The sequence below is a fragment of the Phaseolus vulgaris genome, chromosome 2, assembly GCF_051622355.1.
Source record: "Phaseolus vulgaris cultivar YP4 chromosome 2, ASM5162235v1, whole genome shotgun sequence".
Taxonomy (NCBI): domain Eukaryota; kingdom Viridiplantae; phylum Streptophyta; class Magnoliopsida; order Fabales; family Fabaceae; genus Phaseolus; species Phaseolus vulgaris.
The window spans coordinates 45,526,827-45,552,447 of NC_143499.1; the positions used below are offsets into that span (position 1 = coordinate 45,526,827).

Genomic DNA, 25,621 nt, shown 5'->3' on the forward strand with positions numbered 1-25,621 from the left:
AACTAAATTTTAATACTTAATGAGTTCTTGTTGTGTATAATTTTGTTCACTGAATAAATTTAATTTATGGAGAATTCTTCCAAAAAGGAAAAGGACAAAAAACAACCTAGCGAAATTATTCTAATAAAATTAGATAAATGTGTAAAGAACTACCATATGGAAATATTAGGTTCACATTTAAATTTAAACAAATCATATTTCCTTTTAAATTATAATAACCACTACGTAAATAAAAAAAAAGTAATTTTGTTAACTATTATTATAAGTAGCAGTGGCTGTTTTCATCGACTTTCAGTTAAATTATATTTTTCTAAGTTCTAATAAATTATTAATCTTTTAAAATATTACTAATATAATTAAACTGTTGCTTTCAAAATTAATTAAATTAACTGCTATTGGATATTTATTTGGGCCATTAAAACAATATAATAAAGTGTTCTCAATTCTATATTGTTTTGCTTTGGTGCGAAGAGAAATATGAAAATGAGCTTTGTTTGTTTTGGTTTGTTGAAAAGGATATTTAGAAGAAATTTCCAGGAATCGTTTTCGCTGAAATATAAACTTGAGAAGGAAAATTGAATAACTTTTAAGTAATCTAAACTTAAATTAAAAAAAAACAAATAAAAACGAAAATTTTACAAGTCTAACGGAAGAAAGTGATGTCAGATTCTCACATTAAAACCTTCAATCTACTACATACGGAAGCGAATTAAAGACCCAAAATTTATTTAAACCTTTATTTATTGTTGTTTTTATCCAATAAGATAATTTTGAAAAAATACAATTTTTTTTATTGAAAATGGATTAGAAGAGTTCGAAATTAGAAAAGAAAAAACTTTTCTCCGAAACTTTGTAATGTTAATGGATAAGAAGAAACTACAAAAAGATTTTTCCAATTTAAGTTATTAATATAAAATATTTATAAATACTATTGGAAACATGCGCAAAATTGTATCTGCATTTTCTTCTTTTATTCAACTTTTATGAGTATAGACATTTAATATACATAATGAGTTAAAATTGAAAAATAATAATAATATGTGAAAAATAATAATAAATTGATTAAACAACTTTTTTCTACTTCAAGTTTTTTCTATTCTTTTATTGATAATTTTGGAATCGGAGGGTGTGATGATGTTCACTTTAAGGTTAAGATTGACTTGGTGGTAGATACAAAAGAATAATGGTTTTACCAAAAAAAATATAGTTACTTGAAATGGAGGGAAGAGAATAATTAGAAATTAAGATTATTTTATTTATTATGTGAGATTTAGTGTGAAAACTTGTGAGAGTATACTCTCTTTCTTTCTATTGCTACCTTAAAATAAAAAATTAAGATAAGAATAAGAGTCTCTTTACCTAGTACATATATATTAATTTAAAAATTAAAAAAAATTGAAGTAATTCAAATAAAATAATAAAATATTTCATTATACTATTAAATAAAAGTAGAATAAAAAAAAGTTATATATAACACACAAAAACGATGATAATGAAAAATTGTACAAAACTAGTGACATAAGTCCAATCACAAGTGCTGAATAAAACTCAGAATACAAACAAGATGAAGAAAAAAAGTCAGCAACGTGTTTTATAAGTAAGAGTCAACATCTACATGCAATAATGGCTTGAATCCATTTAGCTGAACCTTAGTCACTCCCTGGATAATATCTATTATCTAGACACTGTAACACTCCAACTTCTCTCTCTTGTGCAGTGCTGTGATGGTGCATGAGCTTGGTCAATGCACAATTTTTCTTGTCAAAAACAAGATTATTGAATTTGGAAACGAGGAGAAACGAAGATTTTGACGAAACAATCAAACCAACCAACGGAATTTGAAAGTCAAACAAAGTGCCTCTCAAATTGGAAACCCAAATGCAAAGAAAATGGTTTCATTTCATCAGCAAACAAATTCCTATAAATTGGGCGAGGACTGAACAGAGAAGGAAGAGATTACCAATTTTCAAACAAGTTTGAGAAAGAAGAACAGAACCAGACATTGAAGCCCTCAAGTATTGAGCCAATGATAGTTCATTAGCACCAAAGAGGTTAGTAACTCTCTTCATTCTCAACTACATCAAATTGCTTCATTCTTTCAGTTTAGGATTTAGGGTTTCAGTTTCTTGTCTTTGTCTTATGATGTTTTGTTTTCACCAACACACACAAAGGTTCACAAAGAAATCCCTTTTTTCTATGCTTTTGCTTCCTGCACCTCCATCATTATTAACTTCACCACTACTAACATAAAAATATTAAAATATCCTCTTGCACTGCACCACCACCATCATTACCGTAGTTGTTTCACCGTTACCATTGAAAAAAAAGAGAGGGAGAGAACACTATAAAAGAAGAGAGAGAACATGTTGCAAAAAAAAAAAAAAAAAACTTGTTCTATAAAGTTTATTTTAGAAAATTAATTTCAAAAAACGTATTTATGAAGGTATTATATACATTCTTAAATCTTTGTTCTGGAAATTTTATTTTCAAAAATTTGTTCCCGAATATATTTCATGTGTTCCAAAAATTAAGTTTCAGAAAAAATTTGTTCTATATCGTATTTCATACGTTCTATAGATATTATTCCAGAAATTATGTTTTAGAAATCTCGTTATAGAAATTCTAAAAATTCTAGAGAGTATTTTATGGAAAATTTCTATAATGGATAATCCAGAAGTTAGTAATCCCAAGATATTAATTCATAAATATTCAAAAGCGTGTAGTTAATGAAAATGTTTAAAGAAAATTCAAAAGGGTTGATTGTATGAGATATATTTTGATATTTAGAGATTATAAAGATATGATATTTGACAATTTAGTGTAACCCAAATTCTTTCTTAAACAATTTAGATGATTATCAATAATCTCTAATCATAATATTTTTTTCGGTTAAATAAATAAAAATAGCAAGACAAAAAATTAATGGATTACTTTTTATTTTGTCAATAACATTTAATTTGTTGACAGTCTAAAACTGGTAGAAAATATTTGAAAAGAAAAAAGAAATCTAGAAAGAGATGTAGCAAGCAAAATTATAAACCTTTAAAACACAAATTAATTGAAGCATGATGTGAAACACATAATCACAACACATTTCGATGTTGCTTACCCCATCATCTCCTTTTTGTGTTTTTTTTTTAAATATTCAATCCTTTTTTTAATTTTAAATGCCAAGAAAACCAAAAATATTTTGTCACGTGACTATTTTGACAAACTAGTAGATCACAATCACGTGACTACCCTATCATTGTGTATAGTGATATTTGAGGGAGAAAATGAAGACAAATTAAAGACTATGTATAATAGATAATGCATAATAAATTAAAGCATTCAAAATGTTACACAAACTCATTTTTTATCCTTATATATTTTAAGTTTTCTAGGTTTCTAACTTCATTTTTCTTTATCAATTCTAAATTTTCCAAGTTTTAACATAGTATATAGGGAATTCAAGAATTAAAGTCTTAATTTAACATTAATTTTATAATTGGGTAACTTTTTTTAGTGAATTAGTAGGTCAATTTGGTCCACCAAAAATTTAACTCAATTGAGTTCAATTAAATTTTTAATTTACTATAAAAAAATATTTATATTTTTGGTTTATTCTAACTCGAATCAATAGGTTAGATTCAACTAAATATTTAAATCTCTTTTGATAACTCTACTTATTACTATTATATCATTGTGTAACATTGATACTTATCTAGATGAACTAAAATTATTAAAACTAAAATTAGTAAATTTTTTGTAGAAGTTAAAAATAAAATTAAAAAGAAATTTATCACCTTACACTCTACTTACAACTGCCATCCCTTTCATTACTAACCATCTAAATGACATTTCATTTTCATTATTTATTACCAAACAAAAGAAAGACGAAAAGTTTTGATCAATAATAGACTCGGATGTTGAGATGGATCCATTGACTTATATAGTCATATATTACTTCTTTATATGTTAGTGAGAATATTTCAATAATATCTTATTTCTAAAGTAACAAACACTTCTTCTTTATTTTAACTTTTCGAATTAAAAACTACATTGAATTTTATAAAAAACATTCCACCTTTTATCCCCACATAATCATAATTAATTTGGAAATCATTGTACATAATCTTTCACGTTATATATCCAAAAGCATTATTTGTAAATGTCAGCTTTCTTTTACATTTAAAATAAAACTAACAATTTTTTTTATCTTTTACTATATTAGTTATTATTTATACAAATACAATAAATTTACACAAGATTTTCATTTTTCATTATAATCAACAGATGCTCTCAATCCAACAAATTATATCTAATTCACTGTTTATGACAACATAAATTTGTAATTACATATTAATTTTTCTCATTTTATATATTTCAGAAAATTCATACTAAGTATGTTCAAAAAAACTAACACACAATTTATAAGAAACCATATTATAATTCACTTACAATATTATAATTCACCTCAAGTGCACACATGACCACAATAAGACCCGATATCATTATAGGTCACCAATATGTATATTCATTCACTTTATAACATTTGATCATATTTTATCATTACATGTATTCATATGGATTTGATTAAAAATATAGTGCACACACTGGTATATACATAAAATATACATTATCAATATATTTTTCAACATATATCAATCATACATCAACCACTAAAAATATGTAGTTTGAGCAAGTTTAAGTCACTTAAGTGACTTCTCTTTAACCAGTAGAAAAAAAACACATTACTTAAGTGTTATAATTTCTAAAGGAGAGAAAATTTATAAACGTTTTTCTCACTTAAGTTTTCTCTCATCACCTAGACAACCAAAATTGTTTTTCGTGTCACTCAAACATCCCACCATCGCAGAATAGGTCACCAAATATCTAGAACACAAAGTTTTGGCTCTTTATCGCTTGTGCATTCATTTTTTTTCATTTAAGCAATGTTAGTTCCTTAGTAAAGATAAACCGAATTAACTTTCCTTTGCTCAAGTGTGAATTTGGCTTAGACAATGTATCTTATTGCACACTCCACCATGTTGCATAAGAATATCCAAAACTCTAACTCTTCCTTACTTAGAGGACCACTATATCATTTGAGTAATAAGAGTCCTAAGAAAATAACTGTTTTGTTAACTCTCTTAGTCAAGTCATACCTTAAGTGAAGAGTCTTTGTATCAAAGCGATCATAATGATACTTGAACATGTTTGATATAGATAATGATTACTCATTATCTAAGCGTTGCTCAAACGATAATTCAACACCCAAGTGAAACATGCAAAACTAAAAAAAACAATTGTTATAGGTACATCAATTGTTATTGTAGGGATATCGTGTGCGGAAGCGTGATAATTTCAACCAAAGATTATGAGAAATTAAAGTAAAGTGAGAATGATACCAGAATTTTTAGGTGGAAAACCCCTTTAAATAGAGGTAAAAAACCATCGGCGAGAGAGCCAAAACTTCCACTATAATGATATTGGGAGTACAATGAATTCCTCTCAGACTAATAGATAAATAGCCCTAAAACAAATCATCTCTATATGGGTTAAACACTTACACCCAAGAACAGAAATAGAGAGTATATGAAAAGAGAGAGGAAGCAAGTGTGTGTTGCTTGTTTGTAGTGTGTTACATTGCTGGAAGGAAGTCACTATATATAGTGGTTCTAGGAGACAACAATAATAAATACAATTAATGGTAATTAACCTCCCATTGATTGCAATTGATTGCGGCAATTAACCTCCCATTTATGCCAAGATAACGGTAAAGGTGAGTCATAAACCCACAAATCTCCACCTTGACTTGCCTTTGACTGGAACACTCTCTCGCCATGAAGCCTTGATTAAGTATGGATAATACCAGCTAAGTTCAGGCAATGATCGAACTTAGCCGATGGAAGTGGCTTGGTCAACATGTCTGCAGGATTTTTGGTCGTATGAATTTTTTCAACAATTATATCTCTTGTATCAACAATGTCTCGGATAAAATGGTGTTTAATTTCAATGTGCTTGGTCCTTGAGTGATACTTACTGTTCCTTGTCAAGTGGACAACACTCTGACTATCACAAAATATAACAAGAACATCTTGTTGAAGACCAAGTTCACTTACCAAGCCTCGAAGCCATATAGCCTCTTTCATACCTTCTGTAGCAGCAATATATTCTGCTTCAGTGGTGGACAAAACCGCAATGGCTTGAAGTGAAGAATACCAACTGATAGCAGACCCACATAGGGTAAAAATGTAAGCTGAAAGTGACCTTCTCCGATCTAAATCACCACCATAGTCAGCATCAACATAGCCAACTGCTCCTCCAGGATCGGCTCTATGTTGATCAAATACCAAACCAAGATCTGGAGAACCTTTCAGATAACGAAGTATCCATTTAACGGCTTCCCAGTGTGCCTTGCCTGGATTATGCATGAACCTGCTAACAATGCTAACCGCATAAGCTAAATCAGGTCTAGTACATATCATTGCATACATGAGACTTCCAATTGCATTTGAATACGGGACATGTGACATGCGTCTTTTGTCCTCGTCTGATTTTGGACACTAATCTGATGACAACTTGAAGTGGGCGACAATTGGAGTATTAACAGCTTTGCAATCTCACATTCCAAATTTGTCAAGCATCTTAAGAACATACTTCTTTTGTGATAGAAAAAGTTTTCCAGCTTGACGATCTCTGTTGATCTCCATTCCCAAAATTTTCTTGGCAGGACCTAAGTCCTTCATATCAAATTCACTGCTAAGCTGAGCCTTTAACTTGTTAACTAAAAATTTATCCCTTGCAGCAATCAACATGTCATCAACATATAGCAACAAGTATACAAAAGACCCATCAGATGTCTTTTGAAAATAAACACAGTTATCATAGCTACTTCTGGAGTATCCATGTCCAATCATGAAAGAATCAAACCTCTTATACCATTGTCTTGGTGATTGCTTCAAGCCGTAAAGAGATTTCTTCAAACGACATACATGGTCCTCCTTTCCAGGAACAACGAAGCCCTCAGGCTGCTGGATGTAAATCTCTTCCTCAAGATTACCATGAAGAAATGCAGTTTTCACATCTAACTGTTCCAGCTCCAAATCATACAAAGCAACTAAAGCAAGTAATATACGTATTGAGGTATGACGAACAACAGGAGAAAATACTTCATTAAAGTCAATACCTTTCTCTTGATCAAAACCTCTTACAACAAATCTTGCTTTATTCCTTGTACTCTCAACACCAGGGATCCCTTCTTTTCTCTTGAAGATCCACTTGCAACTAATGACTCGTTTTCCTTCTGGTAACTTCACCAATTCCCATGTTTCGTTTTTGAGAAGACTCTCAACTTCTTCTTGCATAGCAGCAATCCACTTTGTTGAGTCGTCACCAGAGATAGCTTCAGAGTAATTCTTGGGTTCACCTTCTTCACCCATCTCTTGTGCAATAGTTAAAGCATAAGCAATGTTGGCAGATTCTGCAATTAATCTTTGAGTCAGTTTTCTTGGTCTCTGTTGTGGAAGTTCTTGAGCCATAGACCACGGCTGTGGTAATCCTCATCGTTTAGGTGGACATTGCACATGTGGACTCAAATGTTCATTTGTACCATCAATAACAGTGACTTGATCACCTTGAGTACTGGAGGAATTGGGAACGTCTTCGTCATGAGCGGGTGTTTTAATCTCAAACTCCACCTTCTCTCGAGCATCTTCCTGGTCACCTGTATCAATTGAGGAAATGACAGTATCTTTTGCAGAAGAGAGCATAACATTTTCATTAAAGGTCACATTTCGACTATGAATTACTTTATGAGATTCTGGGTCATATAAACGATAGCCTTTAACCCCTGAGCCATAACCCAAGAAAATGCACTTCTTAGCACGAGGTTCTAATTTTTCCTCGTTTACATGAGAATAAGCAGGGCAACCAAATATTTTAAGATTAGAATAATCAACAAGGTTACCTGACCAAACTTCTTCTGGAATGTTGCAATCAATTGATCTGTTAGGAGAGCGGTTTATCAGATAACATGCCGTTGAAGCCGCTTCAGCCCTAAAAGATTTGCTCAAACCAGAATGAGAGAACATGCAACGAACTCTCTCCAGGATAGTTCTATTCATTCTTTCTGCAACCCCGTTCTGTTGTGGAGTACTTGGGATGGTGAAGTGTCTGAAAATGCCTTCCTTCTTGCAGAAATCATTGAATTCATTCGAACAGAACTCAAGGCCATTGTCTGTCCTTAACCTCTTTATCTTCTTGCCAGTCTGATTCTCAATCAATAATTTCCACTCTTTAAAAGTGGAAAATGCTTCATTCTTATGTTTAAGAAAATACACCCACAGTTTTCGTGAGAAGTCATCAATAATTGTCATCATATAACGACATTTACCTTTGGAGGGAACTTTTGACGGACCCCAAAGATCCGAGTGAATGTAATCCAAGGTACCTTTGGTTCTGTGTATGGCTTTAGAAAAACTAACCTTTTTTTGCTTACCAAAAATGCAATGTTCACAGAAATCAACCTTTCCAGTACAGTGGTTACCAAGGTGACCCTTCTTCTTGAGGATTAGAATTCCCTTCTCACTCATGTAGCCTAATCTCATATGCCACAACTTGGTGTTATCTTTGTTGGGTGAGGCAACAGCTGCAGAACCTGTAACAGTTGAACCCTGCAGCACATACAAACTATCACATCGAATTGCCTTTAGTAACACAAGAGCTCCTTTAGACACTTTTAAAACTCCACCTTCAGCTGAGTATCTACACCCATGAGATTCAAGGGTGCCTAAGGAAATGAGATTTCGTTTCAACTCAGGGACATATCTGACACCTGTTAAAGTTCTAACAATTCCATCATGTGTCTTGATTTTGATTGTTCCTTCACCAACAACTTTGCATTGAGCATCGTTTCCCTTCAAAACAAGACCATTATAAACTGGTTCATATGTGGTAAACCAATCTCTATTGTGAGACATGTGAAAAGTACAACCAGAATCAAGAATCCATTCATTTCTAGACCTTTGTTCAGTGTTGGAAGCTACAAAACAATCCCCATCAGATTCAGTTTCAACAATACTAGCTTCGGCAAATTTTTCTGGTTGTTTACCATTTCCCTTATCTTCTCTATCTTGCTTATTTTTCAATTTATAACAGTCAGAGATCTCGTGTCCCTTTTTCTTGCAATAACGACAATATTTGGAGTTCTTGCCTCTAGATTTTGACCTAGATTTATACTTATTGTTCTTACCTTTCTCTTGGTTTCTCCCTCTAACTACTAATCCTTCACCAGAACTTTCAGAATGAATTTGAGTATCAAATTTTTCTTTGGCTAGTAAATTAGTCTTGACATCATCAAAGCTTAAGGTAAGATAATTACCGTATAACATAATTTCTTTGAATTGTCGATGCGATGGTGGTAGAGAAACAATAAGTAGAACGGCTTTATCCTCATCATCAATTTTAACATCCAAATTTTCCAAATCAATTATGATGGAATTAAATTCATCAAGGTGAGATTGGATGGGAGTACCTTCAGACATTCGGAGTGTAAAGAGTCGCTCCTTTAACCGGAGTTTGTTTGCAAGACTTTTGGTCATGTATAAAGACTCCAATTTACTCCATATGCCTGCTGTACTTTTCTCGTTGATGACCTCACGCAACACCTCACGGGACAAGCATAACTGGATTGCAGACAATGCCTTTTCATCCATCTCATCCCACTGTTCCTCCGTCATAGTGGTTGGTCTCATCATTTTACCTGCCAGAACTTTCTTTAAACCATTCTGGGTGAGAACAGCTAGCATCTGGACTCGCCAGATAGCAAAGCTGATTTTACCATCAAATTTCTCAATATCCAATTTTGACATTATTGAACAATAGATCCTGGTTGAACTATCGAAAAGCTCTGATACCAATTTGTAGGGATATCGTGTGCGGAAGCGTGATAATTTCAACCAAAGATTATGAGAAATTAAAGTAAAGTGAGAATGATACCAGAATTTTTAGGTGGAAAACCCCTTTAAATAGAGGTAAAAAACCATCGGCGAGAGAGCCAAAACTTCCACTATAATGATATTGGGAGTACAATGAATTCCTCTCAGACTAATAGATAAATAGCCCTAAAACAAATCATCTCTATATGGGTTAAACACTTACACCCAAGAACAGAAATAGAGAGTATATGAAAAGAGAGAGGAAGCAAGTGTGTGTTGCTTGTTTGTAGTGTGTTACATTGCTGGAAGGAAGTCACTTATATATAGTGGTTCTAGGAGACAACAATAATAAATACAATTAATGGTAATTAACCTCCCATTGATTGCAATTGATTGCGGCAATTAACCTCCCATTTATGCCAAGATAATGGTAAAGGTGAATCATAAACCCACAGTTATGTACCACGAACTAGGAGAGTAAGTTATAATCTCATGACACTTAAGTTATTACGCTTTTAAGTGAAAAAACTTAGACTATTACATATTATTAAATAGTTTCTAGAGTAAATACTCTTTAATATAAAAAAAATTAAAAATATATTTCACTAAATTGTTTTTGAAAATATAAATGTTATAAGTTTTATGCATCAAATATTTTTATATTTTAATACTTAATTAGTCTCTGAAAAAACTAAATATATATTAATTTAGTTCTAAAAATGACTATTAATAACTTATTAAATTTAAAAGTATTAATAATTTATTAAATTTAAAAGTGCAAAAACAAAGTGAATGAAAAATTAAATATTTCACATTTATAAACTAAAAACTTTATGGATTTTTTTTTAACTATTAAACTAAGTTGCATAATTTTAAGATAATTAAATAAAAAAATTATTATTTTTCTAAAAAAAATAAAAATTTTCATGTTAAATATCACTCTAACTTGATATCTCAGTTATGTTAATTCCAAATACTTTTAAGTTATTAATAGTCATTTTCAAAACTAAATTAATATATTTTTAGTTTTTTCAGAGACTAATTAAGTATTAAAATATAAAAATACTTTATATTTAAAACTCATAAAATTTATATTTTCAAAAACAATTTAGTGAAATATATTTTTAATTTTTTTTTATATTAAAGAGTATTTAATCTAGAAACTATTAGAATTTTGTTTGGCATACGTATCCGGCAGCTTCTTATAAGCAGGTGATGACTTGAATTCTGAGTTTATATAAAATCACGCGCTGTCATGTCATGTGAGTAATGCACCAACCAACAAAACGGTTGGGGCGAAAGCAATTAATCTCTATCCAAATTGATTATATTTCTAGGGCATTTACAGTATAACTAATCCATGCTGACCCAAAAAAAAAAAAAAACAATCCATATGATTTTTTTTATTTACAATAAATCTGTTTTATAAGCAATTAAAAAAAATTAAACAAATTTAATTGGCATATATGGTAAGGTTTAACTAATTCTTTAAATATTCTTAGGTGACAAAGGAGTAGTTTTTGACCATTTTGGTGTAACTAATTATTAGAATGGATAAATTTTTAACAAAATATAAAGATGGATAGGTTGATTTGTATACACCACTTCTTATAAAGAAAGTTCATTGACTATGATTTCAGTTTTAATATGAGATGAAAGAAGAAGTTGTTTACGCAAAAGATGACTTTGGAAGCAAAATTCTGGCCTGCAAAAATTATGCTCAATAATTACGACTTTAGTTTGTTTGATCGTTCACTAATTAATTAAGTAATGTTATGAATATGAAAGACAAGTTAATTTTTTTAAGAAGTTATACATGAAAACTACGAAGATATTATAATAATATTCTACAATTACACTTAAGTTGTGATTATCCTACACTATTTTTTCTTAGATGGTTGTGAAATGATGATTAATGTCCAAATTTTTTCCTTCATGGTTCATTATTCATTCTTCCATTGGTTCATTATTTAAGGTTCTTACGTTCCACTTTCCTTTCATCGTCGTTGTTGTTATCACCATTGCTCTTCACCACTGTCGTTGTCATTACCTTGAGGTTCACTACAAGAAACTCATGAAATAGAAATCATTTTTTAGAGATCAAAATAATTAGTTGTAATAGTAACTAAATTAGAGATCATTTTAAAAACTAAAAAAAAAATGATTTCTATATTAGTTTCTATTATTGTTAATAGTTTCTAAATCAGTATCTAATTAGCAACCAAGATTTTAGAGACCAAATTTAGAAACTAAATAATTGGTAGTTAAAAGTTTGGTTGCTAATTAGATACTAATTTAAAAACTATTTAACAATAATATAAACTAATTTAGAAACCAATTTTTTTTTAGTTTCTAAAATGACCTCTAATTTAGTTACTATTGTAACTAATTATTTTAGTATCTAAAAATTGATTTCTTTTTCATGTTTTTCTTGTAGTGATTGGTGTTTTTTTTGTTTATGTAACTTATAGACAGTGATTTTAGAATAATCATCGCCTATACCTCAATAAAATAGACTACATAATAATAGACAACGATTTCAAAATCAATGTCTAATTGTTAAAAAAATTGCTCTCTTTTACCTTCTTTTGGCACTAGTCTTCAATTTAAAGCTAAAATCCTGTTTAATAAATATAATTTTCTTTATATAAAGTTGTCCGTACAAAGTACAACTTATCAATTTTTATAATTTTTCCAAAATTTATCTATTTTAATATTTTTTTTTCAAAATTGCACCAGTATGATAAAGAAACATGAAGAAAACAAAACAAACTAAAAATCATAGACTCATTAAACAAATTATTTATTTTATAAAAAATTAAATATACAAATATGATATAAAAGTATAATTAATTTATTTCATTAATCTGTCTAAAAATAGTTTCTTTATAATAAAAAGTAGAAGTTGACGCATACGAGTGAAAAACTTTATAATTGAGCCCAATATCATTGATGTAATGTGAAGTTGACATTGACGTTAATTGTGCCCTCAACCTAAGGAAAAACAAAATAAACTATCATCCTTGAAAAACAATTTTGGTATCTCTTGTGAAAGGAAGTAAAGAGGAAAGAAAACATAATTTTTATAATTTTTTATTAAAGTAATCACATAATTTTTAATTTTTTTCTACTCTATCAAATAATCAAATATTTAATTTAATATCTTATTTATTTTTTCTTTGAAATCAACCAGACATTAAAAAATACAGTAACAGTTAATCCAAAGGCTGGACCAATATTTATAATTAAATAATATAAAAAATAATAAAAATAAAAATATTTAGAGTTTTAAATATACAAAATTTGTTTGTTATATTCTAGTAAGTTAGAGATAGCGTTGTGGCATTAAGTGGTGAAGACAGGAGCGTCTATGGGTGACCGAATTGACCAAATCCAATTAATTTAGTTGTAATGAGATTTGTTCACGAAAACAATAAGATAAAGAAACTATTTGTTTATAATGCCCACATTCATCTTCCAATGAAGGCCACACATTTTTTATAATAAAAAAAACTGAATTTTAGCATTGAATGCTGTAAACTATACCTTGATGCCAAACTTTCTGCATACCAAAATAAGTTGTTCAACATCAATATCATGGTGGGTGGCTTGGCTTGGCTTTGGTTAAGATGTTATATATGTTGCACCATTCAGCTATCTTCTATAACTTACCGACAAAAACTCTTTAGCTTCAACCAAGGCAAATCGCAAACGAGTTTTGTGAGAGTGAAAGAGTGAAAAAGAAGGTTGAAATGGAAGAAGCAATGAACACGAGGGTTAGAGAAGAAGTGAGAGTAGAAGATGATAGCACAAAAACTGAACTCACCAAAATTTGTCTCCTTAGAACAATTCTTGAAACACAGGATCCCTCTTCTAAGGTACACTTTCCTATTTCCCTCTTCTTTCTTGCTTCAATGCCTTCACTTCTATATATACCCTATTCTTCTTCTTCTTCTTCTTTTTTTTAACACATTTTACTTTTTCATATAGTCTTTAATGTGTGGAAATTCAGTTTTTTTTTATCTTATTCTAAATAATAGTGATAGTTATTCTCACATTCCAAAGTTTTATTTTTTTTCTATAACTTTCAAATCCTCCATTTTTTTTCATTTTTTATCTGTTCTCTCTAGTTTGTTAATTTAAATTATTTATATTAAATTTAAATCTCTTAAATAATATATAAACTTTAAATAAAGTAACATAAAAAAAATTATAAATAAATATAGAATACAAATATATTAAAAAGTATATAATTTTATCAACAATTATATTATATTTTAATTAAATTAAATAATATAATAAAAATACAAACCTGGGATTAATTAAATTTTAACTTCATCGTAAATTTAAATATTATCAATTGAGGCTTTATTATTTTTATTGTATTGAGTATTTCAAATTTTCAATCCAGTTCATCTCATTCCATTTTGTCATCGGATCGTATGACATGACCATGCATAATACCACAAACTTTGACAACAATAAAATGTATATTTAAAACATTAATTATCTTTATAAAAAATAACATGTTTGTTTTTTAAATTAAATACTAAAACAAAAATTAAACTAATCAAGTGGAGATACCAGTCAATGTCTTTGGTAATGGTAAATATAACTTGGATTTCTGATCTTTTTATTTTTTATTTTCTAAATTTATGATGTTACGTTTGATTTGAGACTGCAAGATTCAAACTATCCCGTAATTTTATTTGATGATAGAGATTTAATATAAAAAAAAAATCTGAGTACTTGATAAATAAATAATTTTAATACAAATTTAATTGAAAATATCTAAAACCGGTAAATAATTATTATACAAAAATAACAACCATACTAGTTGATGACAAAATGTCAATTAAAACATATACTTTTTTTACACTTCATAGAAGAAATTTTTTAAATAAAATAAATTCAATTGAACATATTTATATTTATGATAGATTTAAAACTGACTTAACAATTAATATATTATTAATTTGAATTTTTAACTTTTAAAGATATAATAAATTGTCTTAAAGTATCTCTATTAAATTAAATTAATTCTTGAGTTAGGTGTAATTGTACTAATTTTGGATAATGTGACAAACTAACTAATGCTGTGTTTTTATTTACAGATTTCCATGTCTAATCTGACACTATTTCACATAAAGATAAACTTTATATTTATGAAGGTTATTAAATACATTAATTAATATTCTTAAATACATTAAAATGATTTTCTAATTTAAAAGAACCTGAAATATATTCTTTTTGAAAGATTTAAGTGTCCTTTTTTTCAGTGAAATACTAGTGCAAGTTTTTGAAAGTAATCATTACTTGGATTTAGAAAAATATGAATTAATAAAATGCGAGTTTAATGAAACTAAAATCAATTACCATTTTTTATGGTGTTCTTACCAATTTTCTAAAAAAAATACATCTTTTGTGATCTTTTATTTTCATCATTCACCATGGATATAACTTACTTGAACGGCCATGAAAAAACAAAGAAAAAAGCTTGGTGAGGAATAGACAGATATTCTGAGAAGTCACAGAACCCCTTTAGATGTTTGTTTGTAGATTTTAAGAGTATTTTTACTTTTAAAGTTACAATTATTTTCTTCATTTTATATTTTAAAATTAAAAAAATATGCATTGAAATTTCTTAAAGCATATGTCAATTTTTATCCAAACATAATCATAATCATTTTAAATGTATATAGCTAATTTTGTTTTTAAAATTTAATTCTCAAGCGTAAGCACTTTAATATGAAAAAGTCATTTGAATAAATATTCAGTAATTATTTTTCGAGATTATAACTCTCAAGCATTTTAATTATTAGTTATTTTTTTAATCTTTGCTACATTGTAATGTCAACTAATATCTATTTACTTTACAATCTATTTATAAATTTTGAGTTGGAATCATACACTGTACGCTGTCAGAGTAACGCATCAACCGACAAGCAGCAAAAATATTCAATGCCTGCCAAATTTAATTTTGGTAGGACCATGATATTTTTACATTCAATACATTTTTATATTTATTATTCTACTTTTTATTTTTTCTATTTTTATAAATAGAAAAGTTTATTTTAATGATTATATTATCTCTAAAAATAGATTGTAAACTAAATACCAGAGTGTCAAAACGTCATTTTTCTTAATTTTATCGCTAGGGACGGTTCTTTTATTGTTGTCAGATTGAGTTTTTTAGTCAAATTTATTAATCTTATAATTTTAATTATGTTAGTTATTAATAAAATGTTAATTACAGAACATATTTTAAAACCCAAAATGTATTTATTTTGCAACATGTGTACGTCCAAAGGGACTTTTTTTTTTTAATAAAATGTTAATTACAGACATATTTTAAAACCCAAAATGTATTTATTTTGTAACGTGCGTTGAAAGGGACTTTTTTTCATGTAGAAAAGAGAAAATAAAAATCCATAATCGATAAGAATATTCTATACTAGAAATAACCAAATTAATATAATTCATTTAAACTATTTTAACATATTAAATATACTAAAAAGAGTTAAACTAAGTTATCAACTCCTAGATAATAATAATATTTTTTTATTAAGAAATACAATTAAGATAATTTTTTTTTCTTTTAAATAATAGATTTTCAATTAAGTAAACCTTGAAAATTTAACTACAGTTTTATTATGAGGAGAGATAGAAATAATTGATTCAATTATATATTCGCTGAAGTAGTAATATAATTGAAATATTTTAAAAATATTTTCATTTAGTAATTATTTACTTACCTATTAAGAAAAACTCTTTTAACATTGTGATTTACGTGACATGTGAATGTTTTAATTGAAGAGTCTATTGAAGAGTTTCTAACACACAATTAATTGTTTACTATTTCAATATCATTTGAGAAATATAAACCATAAAATAAAACTCAACCCTTTCCTTTTGAAACATGTTCTTCGGTTCTTATTTAAAACTCAACATGTTTCATTTCAAATTGAATTACCTTTCTCATAATGATAATCAGAGATAAAAAAAAATCACATTCAAAATCGAAAATCATAATTCAAAATATACAAATTCATTCCAATTTTAAATATTTATTTCACAATTATAGTATAACAATTCAATTCATTCATCTTAATTATTTATTACAAACAAATTTAAATAGTTCAACTATAAACTTTATAAAGAAAAATATATAGATGCATTGTATCTATATTCTTTGATAAACTTTTACATACAAGTCTACTATTTAATAACATAATAAAATAAATATACATTACAAACTTAATTTAAGATTAAGTCTAATATAAATAAATTTGAACATCCTATTACTCCATATCTTTTACGTTTGCATGCTTTGACCAGTCTTGAACACCATAATGCTAGTGTCACTTCATGTTCGGTTCCCATCTAGAGATATGGTGAATGATTACTCTATCACTTTATAAGATATAACTTTCTTATTAGATACACACTCTCCAGCCAATATCAATTAATTCATGTTTTAAATTTGTTGGGAAATACACATTTTACGAATCTATTGCGTTCTATTTGTTTATATAGTAAAATACCTTTGTAAAACCTTAAGCAAATAAACAAAAATAATTAATATTTTATTCCACTGCTTTATTTAAGCAAACACACACATATATATATATATAACAAAAATGTCTAACATATTTAATTTTTGAGATACACATAATAAAATTAATATTAAATTACCTTTCAAAATTAAAACTCCGATACTTTCAAAATTAACTTTAATAAAAAAATATATTTATTATTTTTCTAATTTTTTATTAGTAAAATAAATAAATAAATATAGATTAATTAAGGAGTAATATAGCTCTTATACATAACAAAAAAGTTAAAGATAAAATCACACACCCTATCTGTCCCAAACACTCATAAAAAAACAACTTATTAATCCAAGAGTAAAACAACCCAAGATAACTTGTAAAACTCACACAAGATCAAAATAAATACAAAAACATAAACAATCACTAGAAAAACGAGTCTTTTAAGATTCCCCTTTACAAGAAATTTCAGACGTGATTACACTACATACACACAACCATAAAAGAACCCATTTACAACCATAAAAGAACCATACCATAATTGTGGCATGTACTAATGTTAAAGTGAAATTGATTTTGATTCCTTGGTTGCAGGAAGAAGATGATTTTACGATTAGAAGATTCCTACGTGCTCGTGATTTAGATTTGGAGAAGGCTTCTACAATGTTCCTCAAATACTTGAAATGGAAACATTCATTTGTTCCAAATGGTGTATCTGTATCAGATGTTCCCAATGAAGTTGCTCAAGACAAGGCCTTCATACAAGGACACGACAAGATTGGTCGACCTATACTTATTGTCTTCGGTAAAAAACATTTTCAGAACAAACATGGTGGTCTAGATGAATTCAAACGTACGTTTCATTCCAATTAATGCCATTCAATTCTTACTTCTTCTAGTACAGTCAGTGGTGTCATATTGTTGTGCTCATGCATAACTTCTTTGTGTTATACAGGGTTTGTGGTCTTTGTCTTTGACAAAATATGTGCCAGGTAATCCCAATTTTCTTCCTTTAGATCTTTCTTTCATAACTATGAGTTTAGCAGTTTTTTTGTGTGTATGGAAGCTAATTAACATACCTTTTGGTGTATCAGTATGCCACCTGGTCAAGAAAAGTTTGTTGGTATAGCAGAACTTAAGGGATGGGGATACTCAAACAGTGATATTCGTGGATACATAAGTGCACTAGCAATTTTGCAGGTATAACATCACTTCTTATTTATTTTTTTTCATTATCATCATTTTATAAGTCGTTTTTATAAATCAATTTTATAAAATTAAATTAAATTTAAAGTTTACTTCATCAAATGAAATGATATTATAATCAAGTAGAATTTATCCTAACAAAAATTTATTGAACTTATTATACTACTCACTATCCGATCACCTATAAATATATATAGTCACATTATGAATTATCAGTTTCAGTCTCATTTTAGTGTGTCAGTGTAAAGAGGATCTCTAAGAGATCCAGATACATATTAGATGCAGATACATATTAGATGCATGTTAGTATGTTTGGTAATATGTCATACATTAGTTAGGATTGGAATGAGGTTAATATTAACATCTGTGTGTTTGTGTGAAGTTGGAATTCAACTTGATATGTTGTAAATTTTTGGATGCAGGATTACTACCCAGAAAGATTGGGGAAGTTGTTTATTGTCAATGCACCATACATATTTATGAAAGTGTGGAAAATTGTTTACCCTTTTATTGACAACAAAACCAAGAAGAAGGTAATGTCTTAATTCAGTTTGTATCTAATTAAATTAATGATATATTAGTATGTGTTTGAGATGTTGAAGTTGGAATTCCTTGCAGATAGTGTTTGTGGATAAAAATAAGGTGAAGTCAGCACTGCTAGAAGACATTGATGAAAGTAATATACCAGAGATATTTGGTGGGCCAGTGCCATTAGTCCCAATTCAGGATATCTAATTAAAGTAACTACTGACAAAACAAGGAGAGACCATAATCCAAAAAATAAATAATATTCTTTCTTATTTATGTATTTGTATGCTATTTTCTGTACCCAAATAAAATGCAATCTTGTTGTCAATTACAGAAGATTGGAAAATATTAATGACCATTGTTGTCTCAATAGATTCAATTTGGTGTTACTTGTCCTCATTCACATAAAATAGAAACCAATGTAGGTAGGTTATTGCATCAAATAGAGATGTTTGATGTGGGTTATGATGCAAAATGCTATTATTTCACCAACCTAGTTGATGCTTAGCATAAACTGCAACATCAAACTAAGAATCATTTTAGAACACAAATTTTTATTTTTCAAGCAATCCTGAGGAAAATTTTAGTTTTAAAAAATTTATATTCATTATTACATGAAAATAATTAAATAAAAATCAATTTAAAAAAAAATTAATTAAACTAAATTAAATACTATTTTATAAAATAAAAAATCATTAGTACTAAAATAATTTTTATTATTAATAAAATTTATAAATTAATTTGATAACGAATTAAATATTAATATATAAACTAGTTTATAAATTTTAGTAATAATAAAAGTTATTTTAAATATTAATAACTTTTTTAGTTAGTCTTAAAAATATTATTTAATTTTTTTCTTTAAAATTAATTTTTATTTAATAACTTTTTTAGTACACTAAAGATAAAATTAAATTATAATATATAATAAAATGTAAAATTATTTTTTATTTTATGAAGTTAAATTTTAATTTATTTCTTAATAATAACCTTGTATTTTACTTTTGTGTACAGAATATTATTAACTTTGTTAATGATTAATATCTCCAAAAGAAATTGATTAACTATTTTTAGTGAAGATACCAATTATGTTTAAGGTTTAGAATTTATGTTCTATAAAATGTTTTATATTCTTTAATCATTGTAAATCTCTAAAACGTATAATATAATGTTATGTAATCATTTATAAAATAACAGTGATTTTCGTAATCCGTGACGGTATTATGGGGTAATGATTACGTGATAATAGAAACCTTTTGCAGGAACAGTTTTACTATAAATCAAGAGAGAGAGTTGAAGTGTGTAGGTAAATAATTATAAAAAAAAATCTAATAATTATAGAGAATTTTTTCGTATGCCTGATATTTTTTTTTACTAAGCTATTCTGCTTCCTGTAAGCTCAACTTAGACATGGATTTGTAGTTTGAATGGTGACACCACGAGTATTGAGTATCACTTAATTACAAAATTAAAGTTTGAGTATATAACCTAATTACTTGCAATAAATATTATTTAAAGGTTTAATTTGACCTGTATAAAAATGTAATATGATCCACTGTTGCAAAAAAAAAATTTATTATAAAGGATTGAAAATACTAGTACACTTATTATATTATTAATCTAAATATATTCATCACTAATTATAATTATTTTTTACTTATAAATTTATGGATAAATATTTATCAAGTGTATGGACTTATGCCCATTAGATAGCTTCCCCCATGCCACCTTAAATATGCATGGATAAATTTTTTTTTGAAATATATATTAATATGTAACAAGTTAAAGGCAAATTCTTCCTGCACCATATCAATTTTAACCTCCACCATATCAATTTTTTAAATTTCCAAAACTACCCTTATTCCAAATTAAAAAATTCAAAATAATAATTATAATTGAGAAATAAAAAAATACATGCTGAAAAAAAATTCTGAACACAAAACTAAAAATACATTCCGGATAAAAAATTTCAGAATTCAAAAATATGTTCCGAAAATTGAAATCTAAAATATTTCACATAAAAGATTCAAAAATAAATTTTCCCATTTTTGTGTAAGGTTATTTTCGTCATTTAGAAAGAGTATTTTTTTTGTCATTTTCTAGAGCTGATTGGGTGCTGAAATTGATATGGTGGAGGGAGAAATTGCCCAAGTTAAAGTGTTAAAGGCTTTTATTTTGATATTGGGCTTGGTCCATTTTGTATTCTCTTTCAGTTTTGCTTCTAGGCTCTTTATTTTCTATATATGTACTCTTGCTATTGCTTAATGAAAACACGAACCTATTACGCTTTCCTAATTCAGTTTTCTATCTTTCCCTTATACTCTATCTCTTTCTATATTGATCGAGTCCATACCATTTATTATTCTAGAAGGAAACTGATAAGTTAACAATGAACAAAAATATATATAAAAAAACAATGTCATACTATTACCTTTTAAATATGATGAGTAGAATAAGAGTTAGGAAATCAACAACAATCATCACTAACATAATTCATTTAATATGTTTAAAGCAAAAAGGCCACTGCAATAAAAAAATCAAAATTATAGTATTTACAAAAAAAAAAAGGAAAGTTGGAAGATGTTGAAAATTGGTATGAAAAATATGCAGTTGAAGTTGTAGATAATACGGCAGCAATGCCGCAAGATTTGACGAAAGAGGAAGATGAAGATAATGGAATGAATCGAAATTTAGTTAATCTTAAATTGACGTGAACGTGTTTGAGTTGAGATCTGACTTCTTATATCGTAACTTACAAGGAGCAAATGAGAGTGACATTGAATCATCCACTACTTTTTTTCTCCTTTTACTTCACTTTATCTATCATCATTCTCAATCCTACTCTTTGCTACTGTTAAATTTGTGTTCTAACATTTCTTATTTATTTAAATTAACTGTTTAGTATATAATAGGTAATGAGCTGGTGGTATGCGAAGAAGTCGAAAGAAGTCGAAAGATAGAAAGGTATTTAGGAAAACCTCCTAAACAATAATCAAATTTATGTTTTTTTTTAAGATATTACTAAATAAAACAGAGATGAATAAAAGATAACAAAATATGAACAAAAGAGTAAAAGAAAGATAAAATATATGAAAATGAATATCTCTTTTGTCTTGTTATTAAAATCAAAACAAATGGTCTAAATATATACAAATCGTAACACAAAGACAAAATAAAAGTTATTCACCTCCATAAAGAGAAACAACTGATAATTAGAAAATACACCCAATTAATATTAGAATAATAAACAAATATTGATTAATAATTAGAGATAAAATTATAAAATAAATTTGAAATATAAAAAGGTTAATCTTGACCTGAAGGAAAGAGGAGATGATGGGCTGTAAGTAGTAATGCATTTAATTCAATAATTAAACTTTAATAAACATTTAATGAATCAAAACTTACTTAAATTTGTGAGAATTTCTGTATATACCTCAACTCTGTGATTGACATACAAAGGTTATCTACTTAACAATACGTTTCTATGATTTTAATCGTTTTTAGTGCGATAGAATTATTAACCCATAAGGTTATTGTTTTGTTTTTAGATGAATTCGTCAATCCGGATAATTTTTTTACATTAGGTCCATTAGTATTCCCTGTCGAAGGGATTTTTATATATCTGTGGGTAAAATTTTAAAATTATTTATCAAAATTGGTGAATTAAAAAAATAAAAATGGATAAGTTGTAAAAGTCGTGTTTAAAATACAAATAACAAAAAAATATTTTATAATACAATTTTAATTAAAAATATAGAAATTGATTTTTAAAATATAATTAATTTATCATTAAGAAAATGCAAAGTCATGTTTTAAAACATGAATTTAACTGAAAATATGTTTTTTTAAACGAGAGTTCAATAAAAAAATGAAAGACAAAGTATAGTGGTATATATTGACCAAAATGATTTAAAATTATTTTAAAAATATTTAAAAAGTGTTTAATATTCCAGTTCACGTTTTAAGTGGTGTTTTTAAATACTATTTAATCATATTGTATAATATTTTTAAAATTTATCAAATTAAATTAGAATATACTTTTTGAAACATAAAAAGAAACCATAGTTAATTCTTTAATATGAAATAATGTACATATTTTTAAAAACAAATAATGTGCGTAAATTTGTTATAACTTATGGCAAAAGACATTTTAGAATAATAGTATTCGACTTAATTTAGATTAATCGGATTATTAACGTAGTACGGTCATTGTGAACAGGTTTTTAATCCAATAAATACAATTTTCACAGGAATTGAATTTTTAAAAATAAGAAATGTATCGTCAGTATCCATTACAGAATAACCCATGCTGTAATTGAAATCGAAAATTAAATAATATTGTTGACGTAATGATCTTACGAAATACTTATTAATATTAAGATTAATTTCGTAATTTCGTAATTTCGTAATAAATCCGATCTAATAATAGAGACCAGTTGATAATATAAATATATGTTCTATAATAAAATAAAAAATACATATTTAATAATATTTATTATTTTTAATTATTATTATTAGATATCAAATAATGATATTAACATAAGAAAATATTTTATAAATATTATTTTTTCATGACCAAAATTAAAAATCAAAACTTTTTCAAATACATAAAAAAAACATCCATAATCAATGACAAGATCTTTTCAACCCAACTCATATAACAACATAAAAAAAAAAGTCAATACTTAAAAAAAAGCATAACCATTAATAGCTCTGAAAACAGAGTAACTAATTTGATTATTCATAAATATTATATTCTCATAATCGAAATTAAAAATCGAATTTTTTAAAATATATAGAAAACATCCTCAATAAGGTAAGACAAGATTTTTCCAACCCGATCCATATAACAACATAAAAAAGACATTAATACTTAAAAAATAATAATAACTCTTGAAAACAGAATAATTAATTTGGTCATGAAGAAATAATAGTTATAAATTAAAAACCAAAACTTTTTAAACACATAAAAAAATAGGGGTGGCAAAGCGGGCCAGCCCGCCCCGCATTGACCCGCCCCGCACTTGGTCCGCAAAAATGCGGGTCGGGTTGGCCCGTTCCGCAAAGTTATTGCGAGTTATAATTCTCGACCCGCCCCACACAAGAGTTGACCCGCAGGTTTACGAGCCAGCCCACATTTTTTTATTTTTTAAATTAAATATTTTTTTTACATTTTGTTCTTAAAAAATTGTCAAATTAAGCCTATATATTTGTTACTATTAAACCCATTTTTTTTTTCTTTTTCAAACATAGTCAAACATAAAAAAAAATTAAACATTAAGATAAATATCAAATATCACTATTCTTCCACTTCCAAAACATTAAAAATACCTAATTCCAAAACATTAAACATAAACAAAAACATTAAACATAAAAATTATTGACATTCTTCCATTTCAATAACATTGAATGCCGCCTTAGAAGAACTTTCATCCATTTTTTCATAATTATAATCTTCTCATCATCTACGCACATTAAAACAATGATATTTTTTTCTTGCAGGTTAGCGGGTCAACCCGCTTCGTCCTGCTGCTAGCCCGCGGACTAATGCGGGTTAACGGGTTAAAAAGATTAGCCCACCCTACATTTTTTACCTGCGGACCACGGACCGACCCACATGAACTACCCCGCTTTGTCATCCTTATAAAAAAAACATTCATACCCACTAAGACTATACTTTTCCAACCCAACCCATATAACAACATAAAAAAACATTAATATTTAAAAAAAGCATAATGATTAATAAGTCTGAAAACAGAGTAACTAATTTGGTGAGTCACGCAAGGAATATTTGAGACGATGCAATTAGTCAATTGGTGTTGGTTATGTCCCTACTTCTAGATTTTAGTTTGGAAGCACGGCGCATCATTATTGTCACGCGCTTTTCGCCCAAATTTCAAGGTCAGCGTTTTCGTCCGTGTTCAAACCTCCTTCTTTTTCTTATTCCTTTTACAGCCTCACACATCTCATATTTCTTAAGAAAAAAAAACTCAACTTCTTAATATTTTATACCTTAATTATTAGTTATGGACTGAGTCAAAATCGAATCACTAGTTATTACCAATAGTGTTTACTAAACTAAAATGTGTTTGACTCAATAAGAACTAATTTAAAGAAAACAAATAAAAATTAAGCCTAAGATAAGTAATATCATCTAGCATAAAGAAATTAAAACAATATATGAAAATAATATAATTTTTTTCATTGTGTATTTATAGAATAAAAATATGTAATTTATTAAATAAGAGTTTACAACAATTTTTTATCAATAAAATCTTACTTTAATATCGATTTCATATATATGAATCTTATAAATTTAAAGAATTTATATTAAAATAATAACTTTTTGTGGGAGATGTTTTTACACCACTTTGTTTATATATATATATATATACAAGAATATGATTTCACACA

At 27.5% G+C, this 25,621-nt stretch overlaps 1 protein-coding gene across 1 annotated transcript; it reads left to right on the plus strand.

Moving 5' to 3' along the window:
- The first annotated feature begins 1,666 nt into the window (after window positions 1–1,666).
- Window positions 1,667–19,598, plus strand: LOC137812562 (sec14 cytosolic factor). Its single transcript, XM_068614634.2, has 7 exons — window positions 1,667–2,051; window positions 13,610–13,798; window positions 18,065–18,323; window positions 18,426–18,462; window positions 18,565–18,670; window positions 19,099–19,209; window positions 19,295–19,598. Exons 2-7 carry the CDS (start codon window positions 13,673–13,675, stop codon window positions 19,409–19,411), a joined length of 756 nt encoding a protein of 251 aa, XP_068470735.2. The 5' UTR covers window positions 1,667–2,051; window positions 13,610–13,672; the 3' UTR covers window positions 19,412–19,598.
- Window positions 19,599–25,621: the final 6,023 nt, after the last annotated feature.

Coding starts and splice junctions, on each gene's coding strand:
- LOC137812562 (XM_068614634.2), top strand. CDS start 13,673: ATGGAAGAAGCAATGAACACGAGGGTTAGAGAAGAAGTGAGAGTAGAA. Junction 18,324..18,425: donor TGGTCTAGATGAATTCAAAC/GTACGTTTCATT, acceptor TGTGTTATACAG/GGTTTGTGGTCTTTGTCTTT. Junction 18,671..19,098: donor GTGCACTAGCAATTTTGCAG/GTATAACATCAC, acceptor TTTTGGATGCAG/GATTACTACCCAGAAAGATT.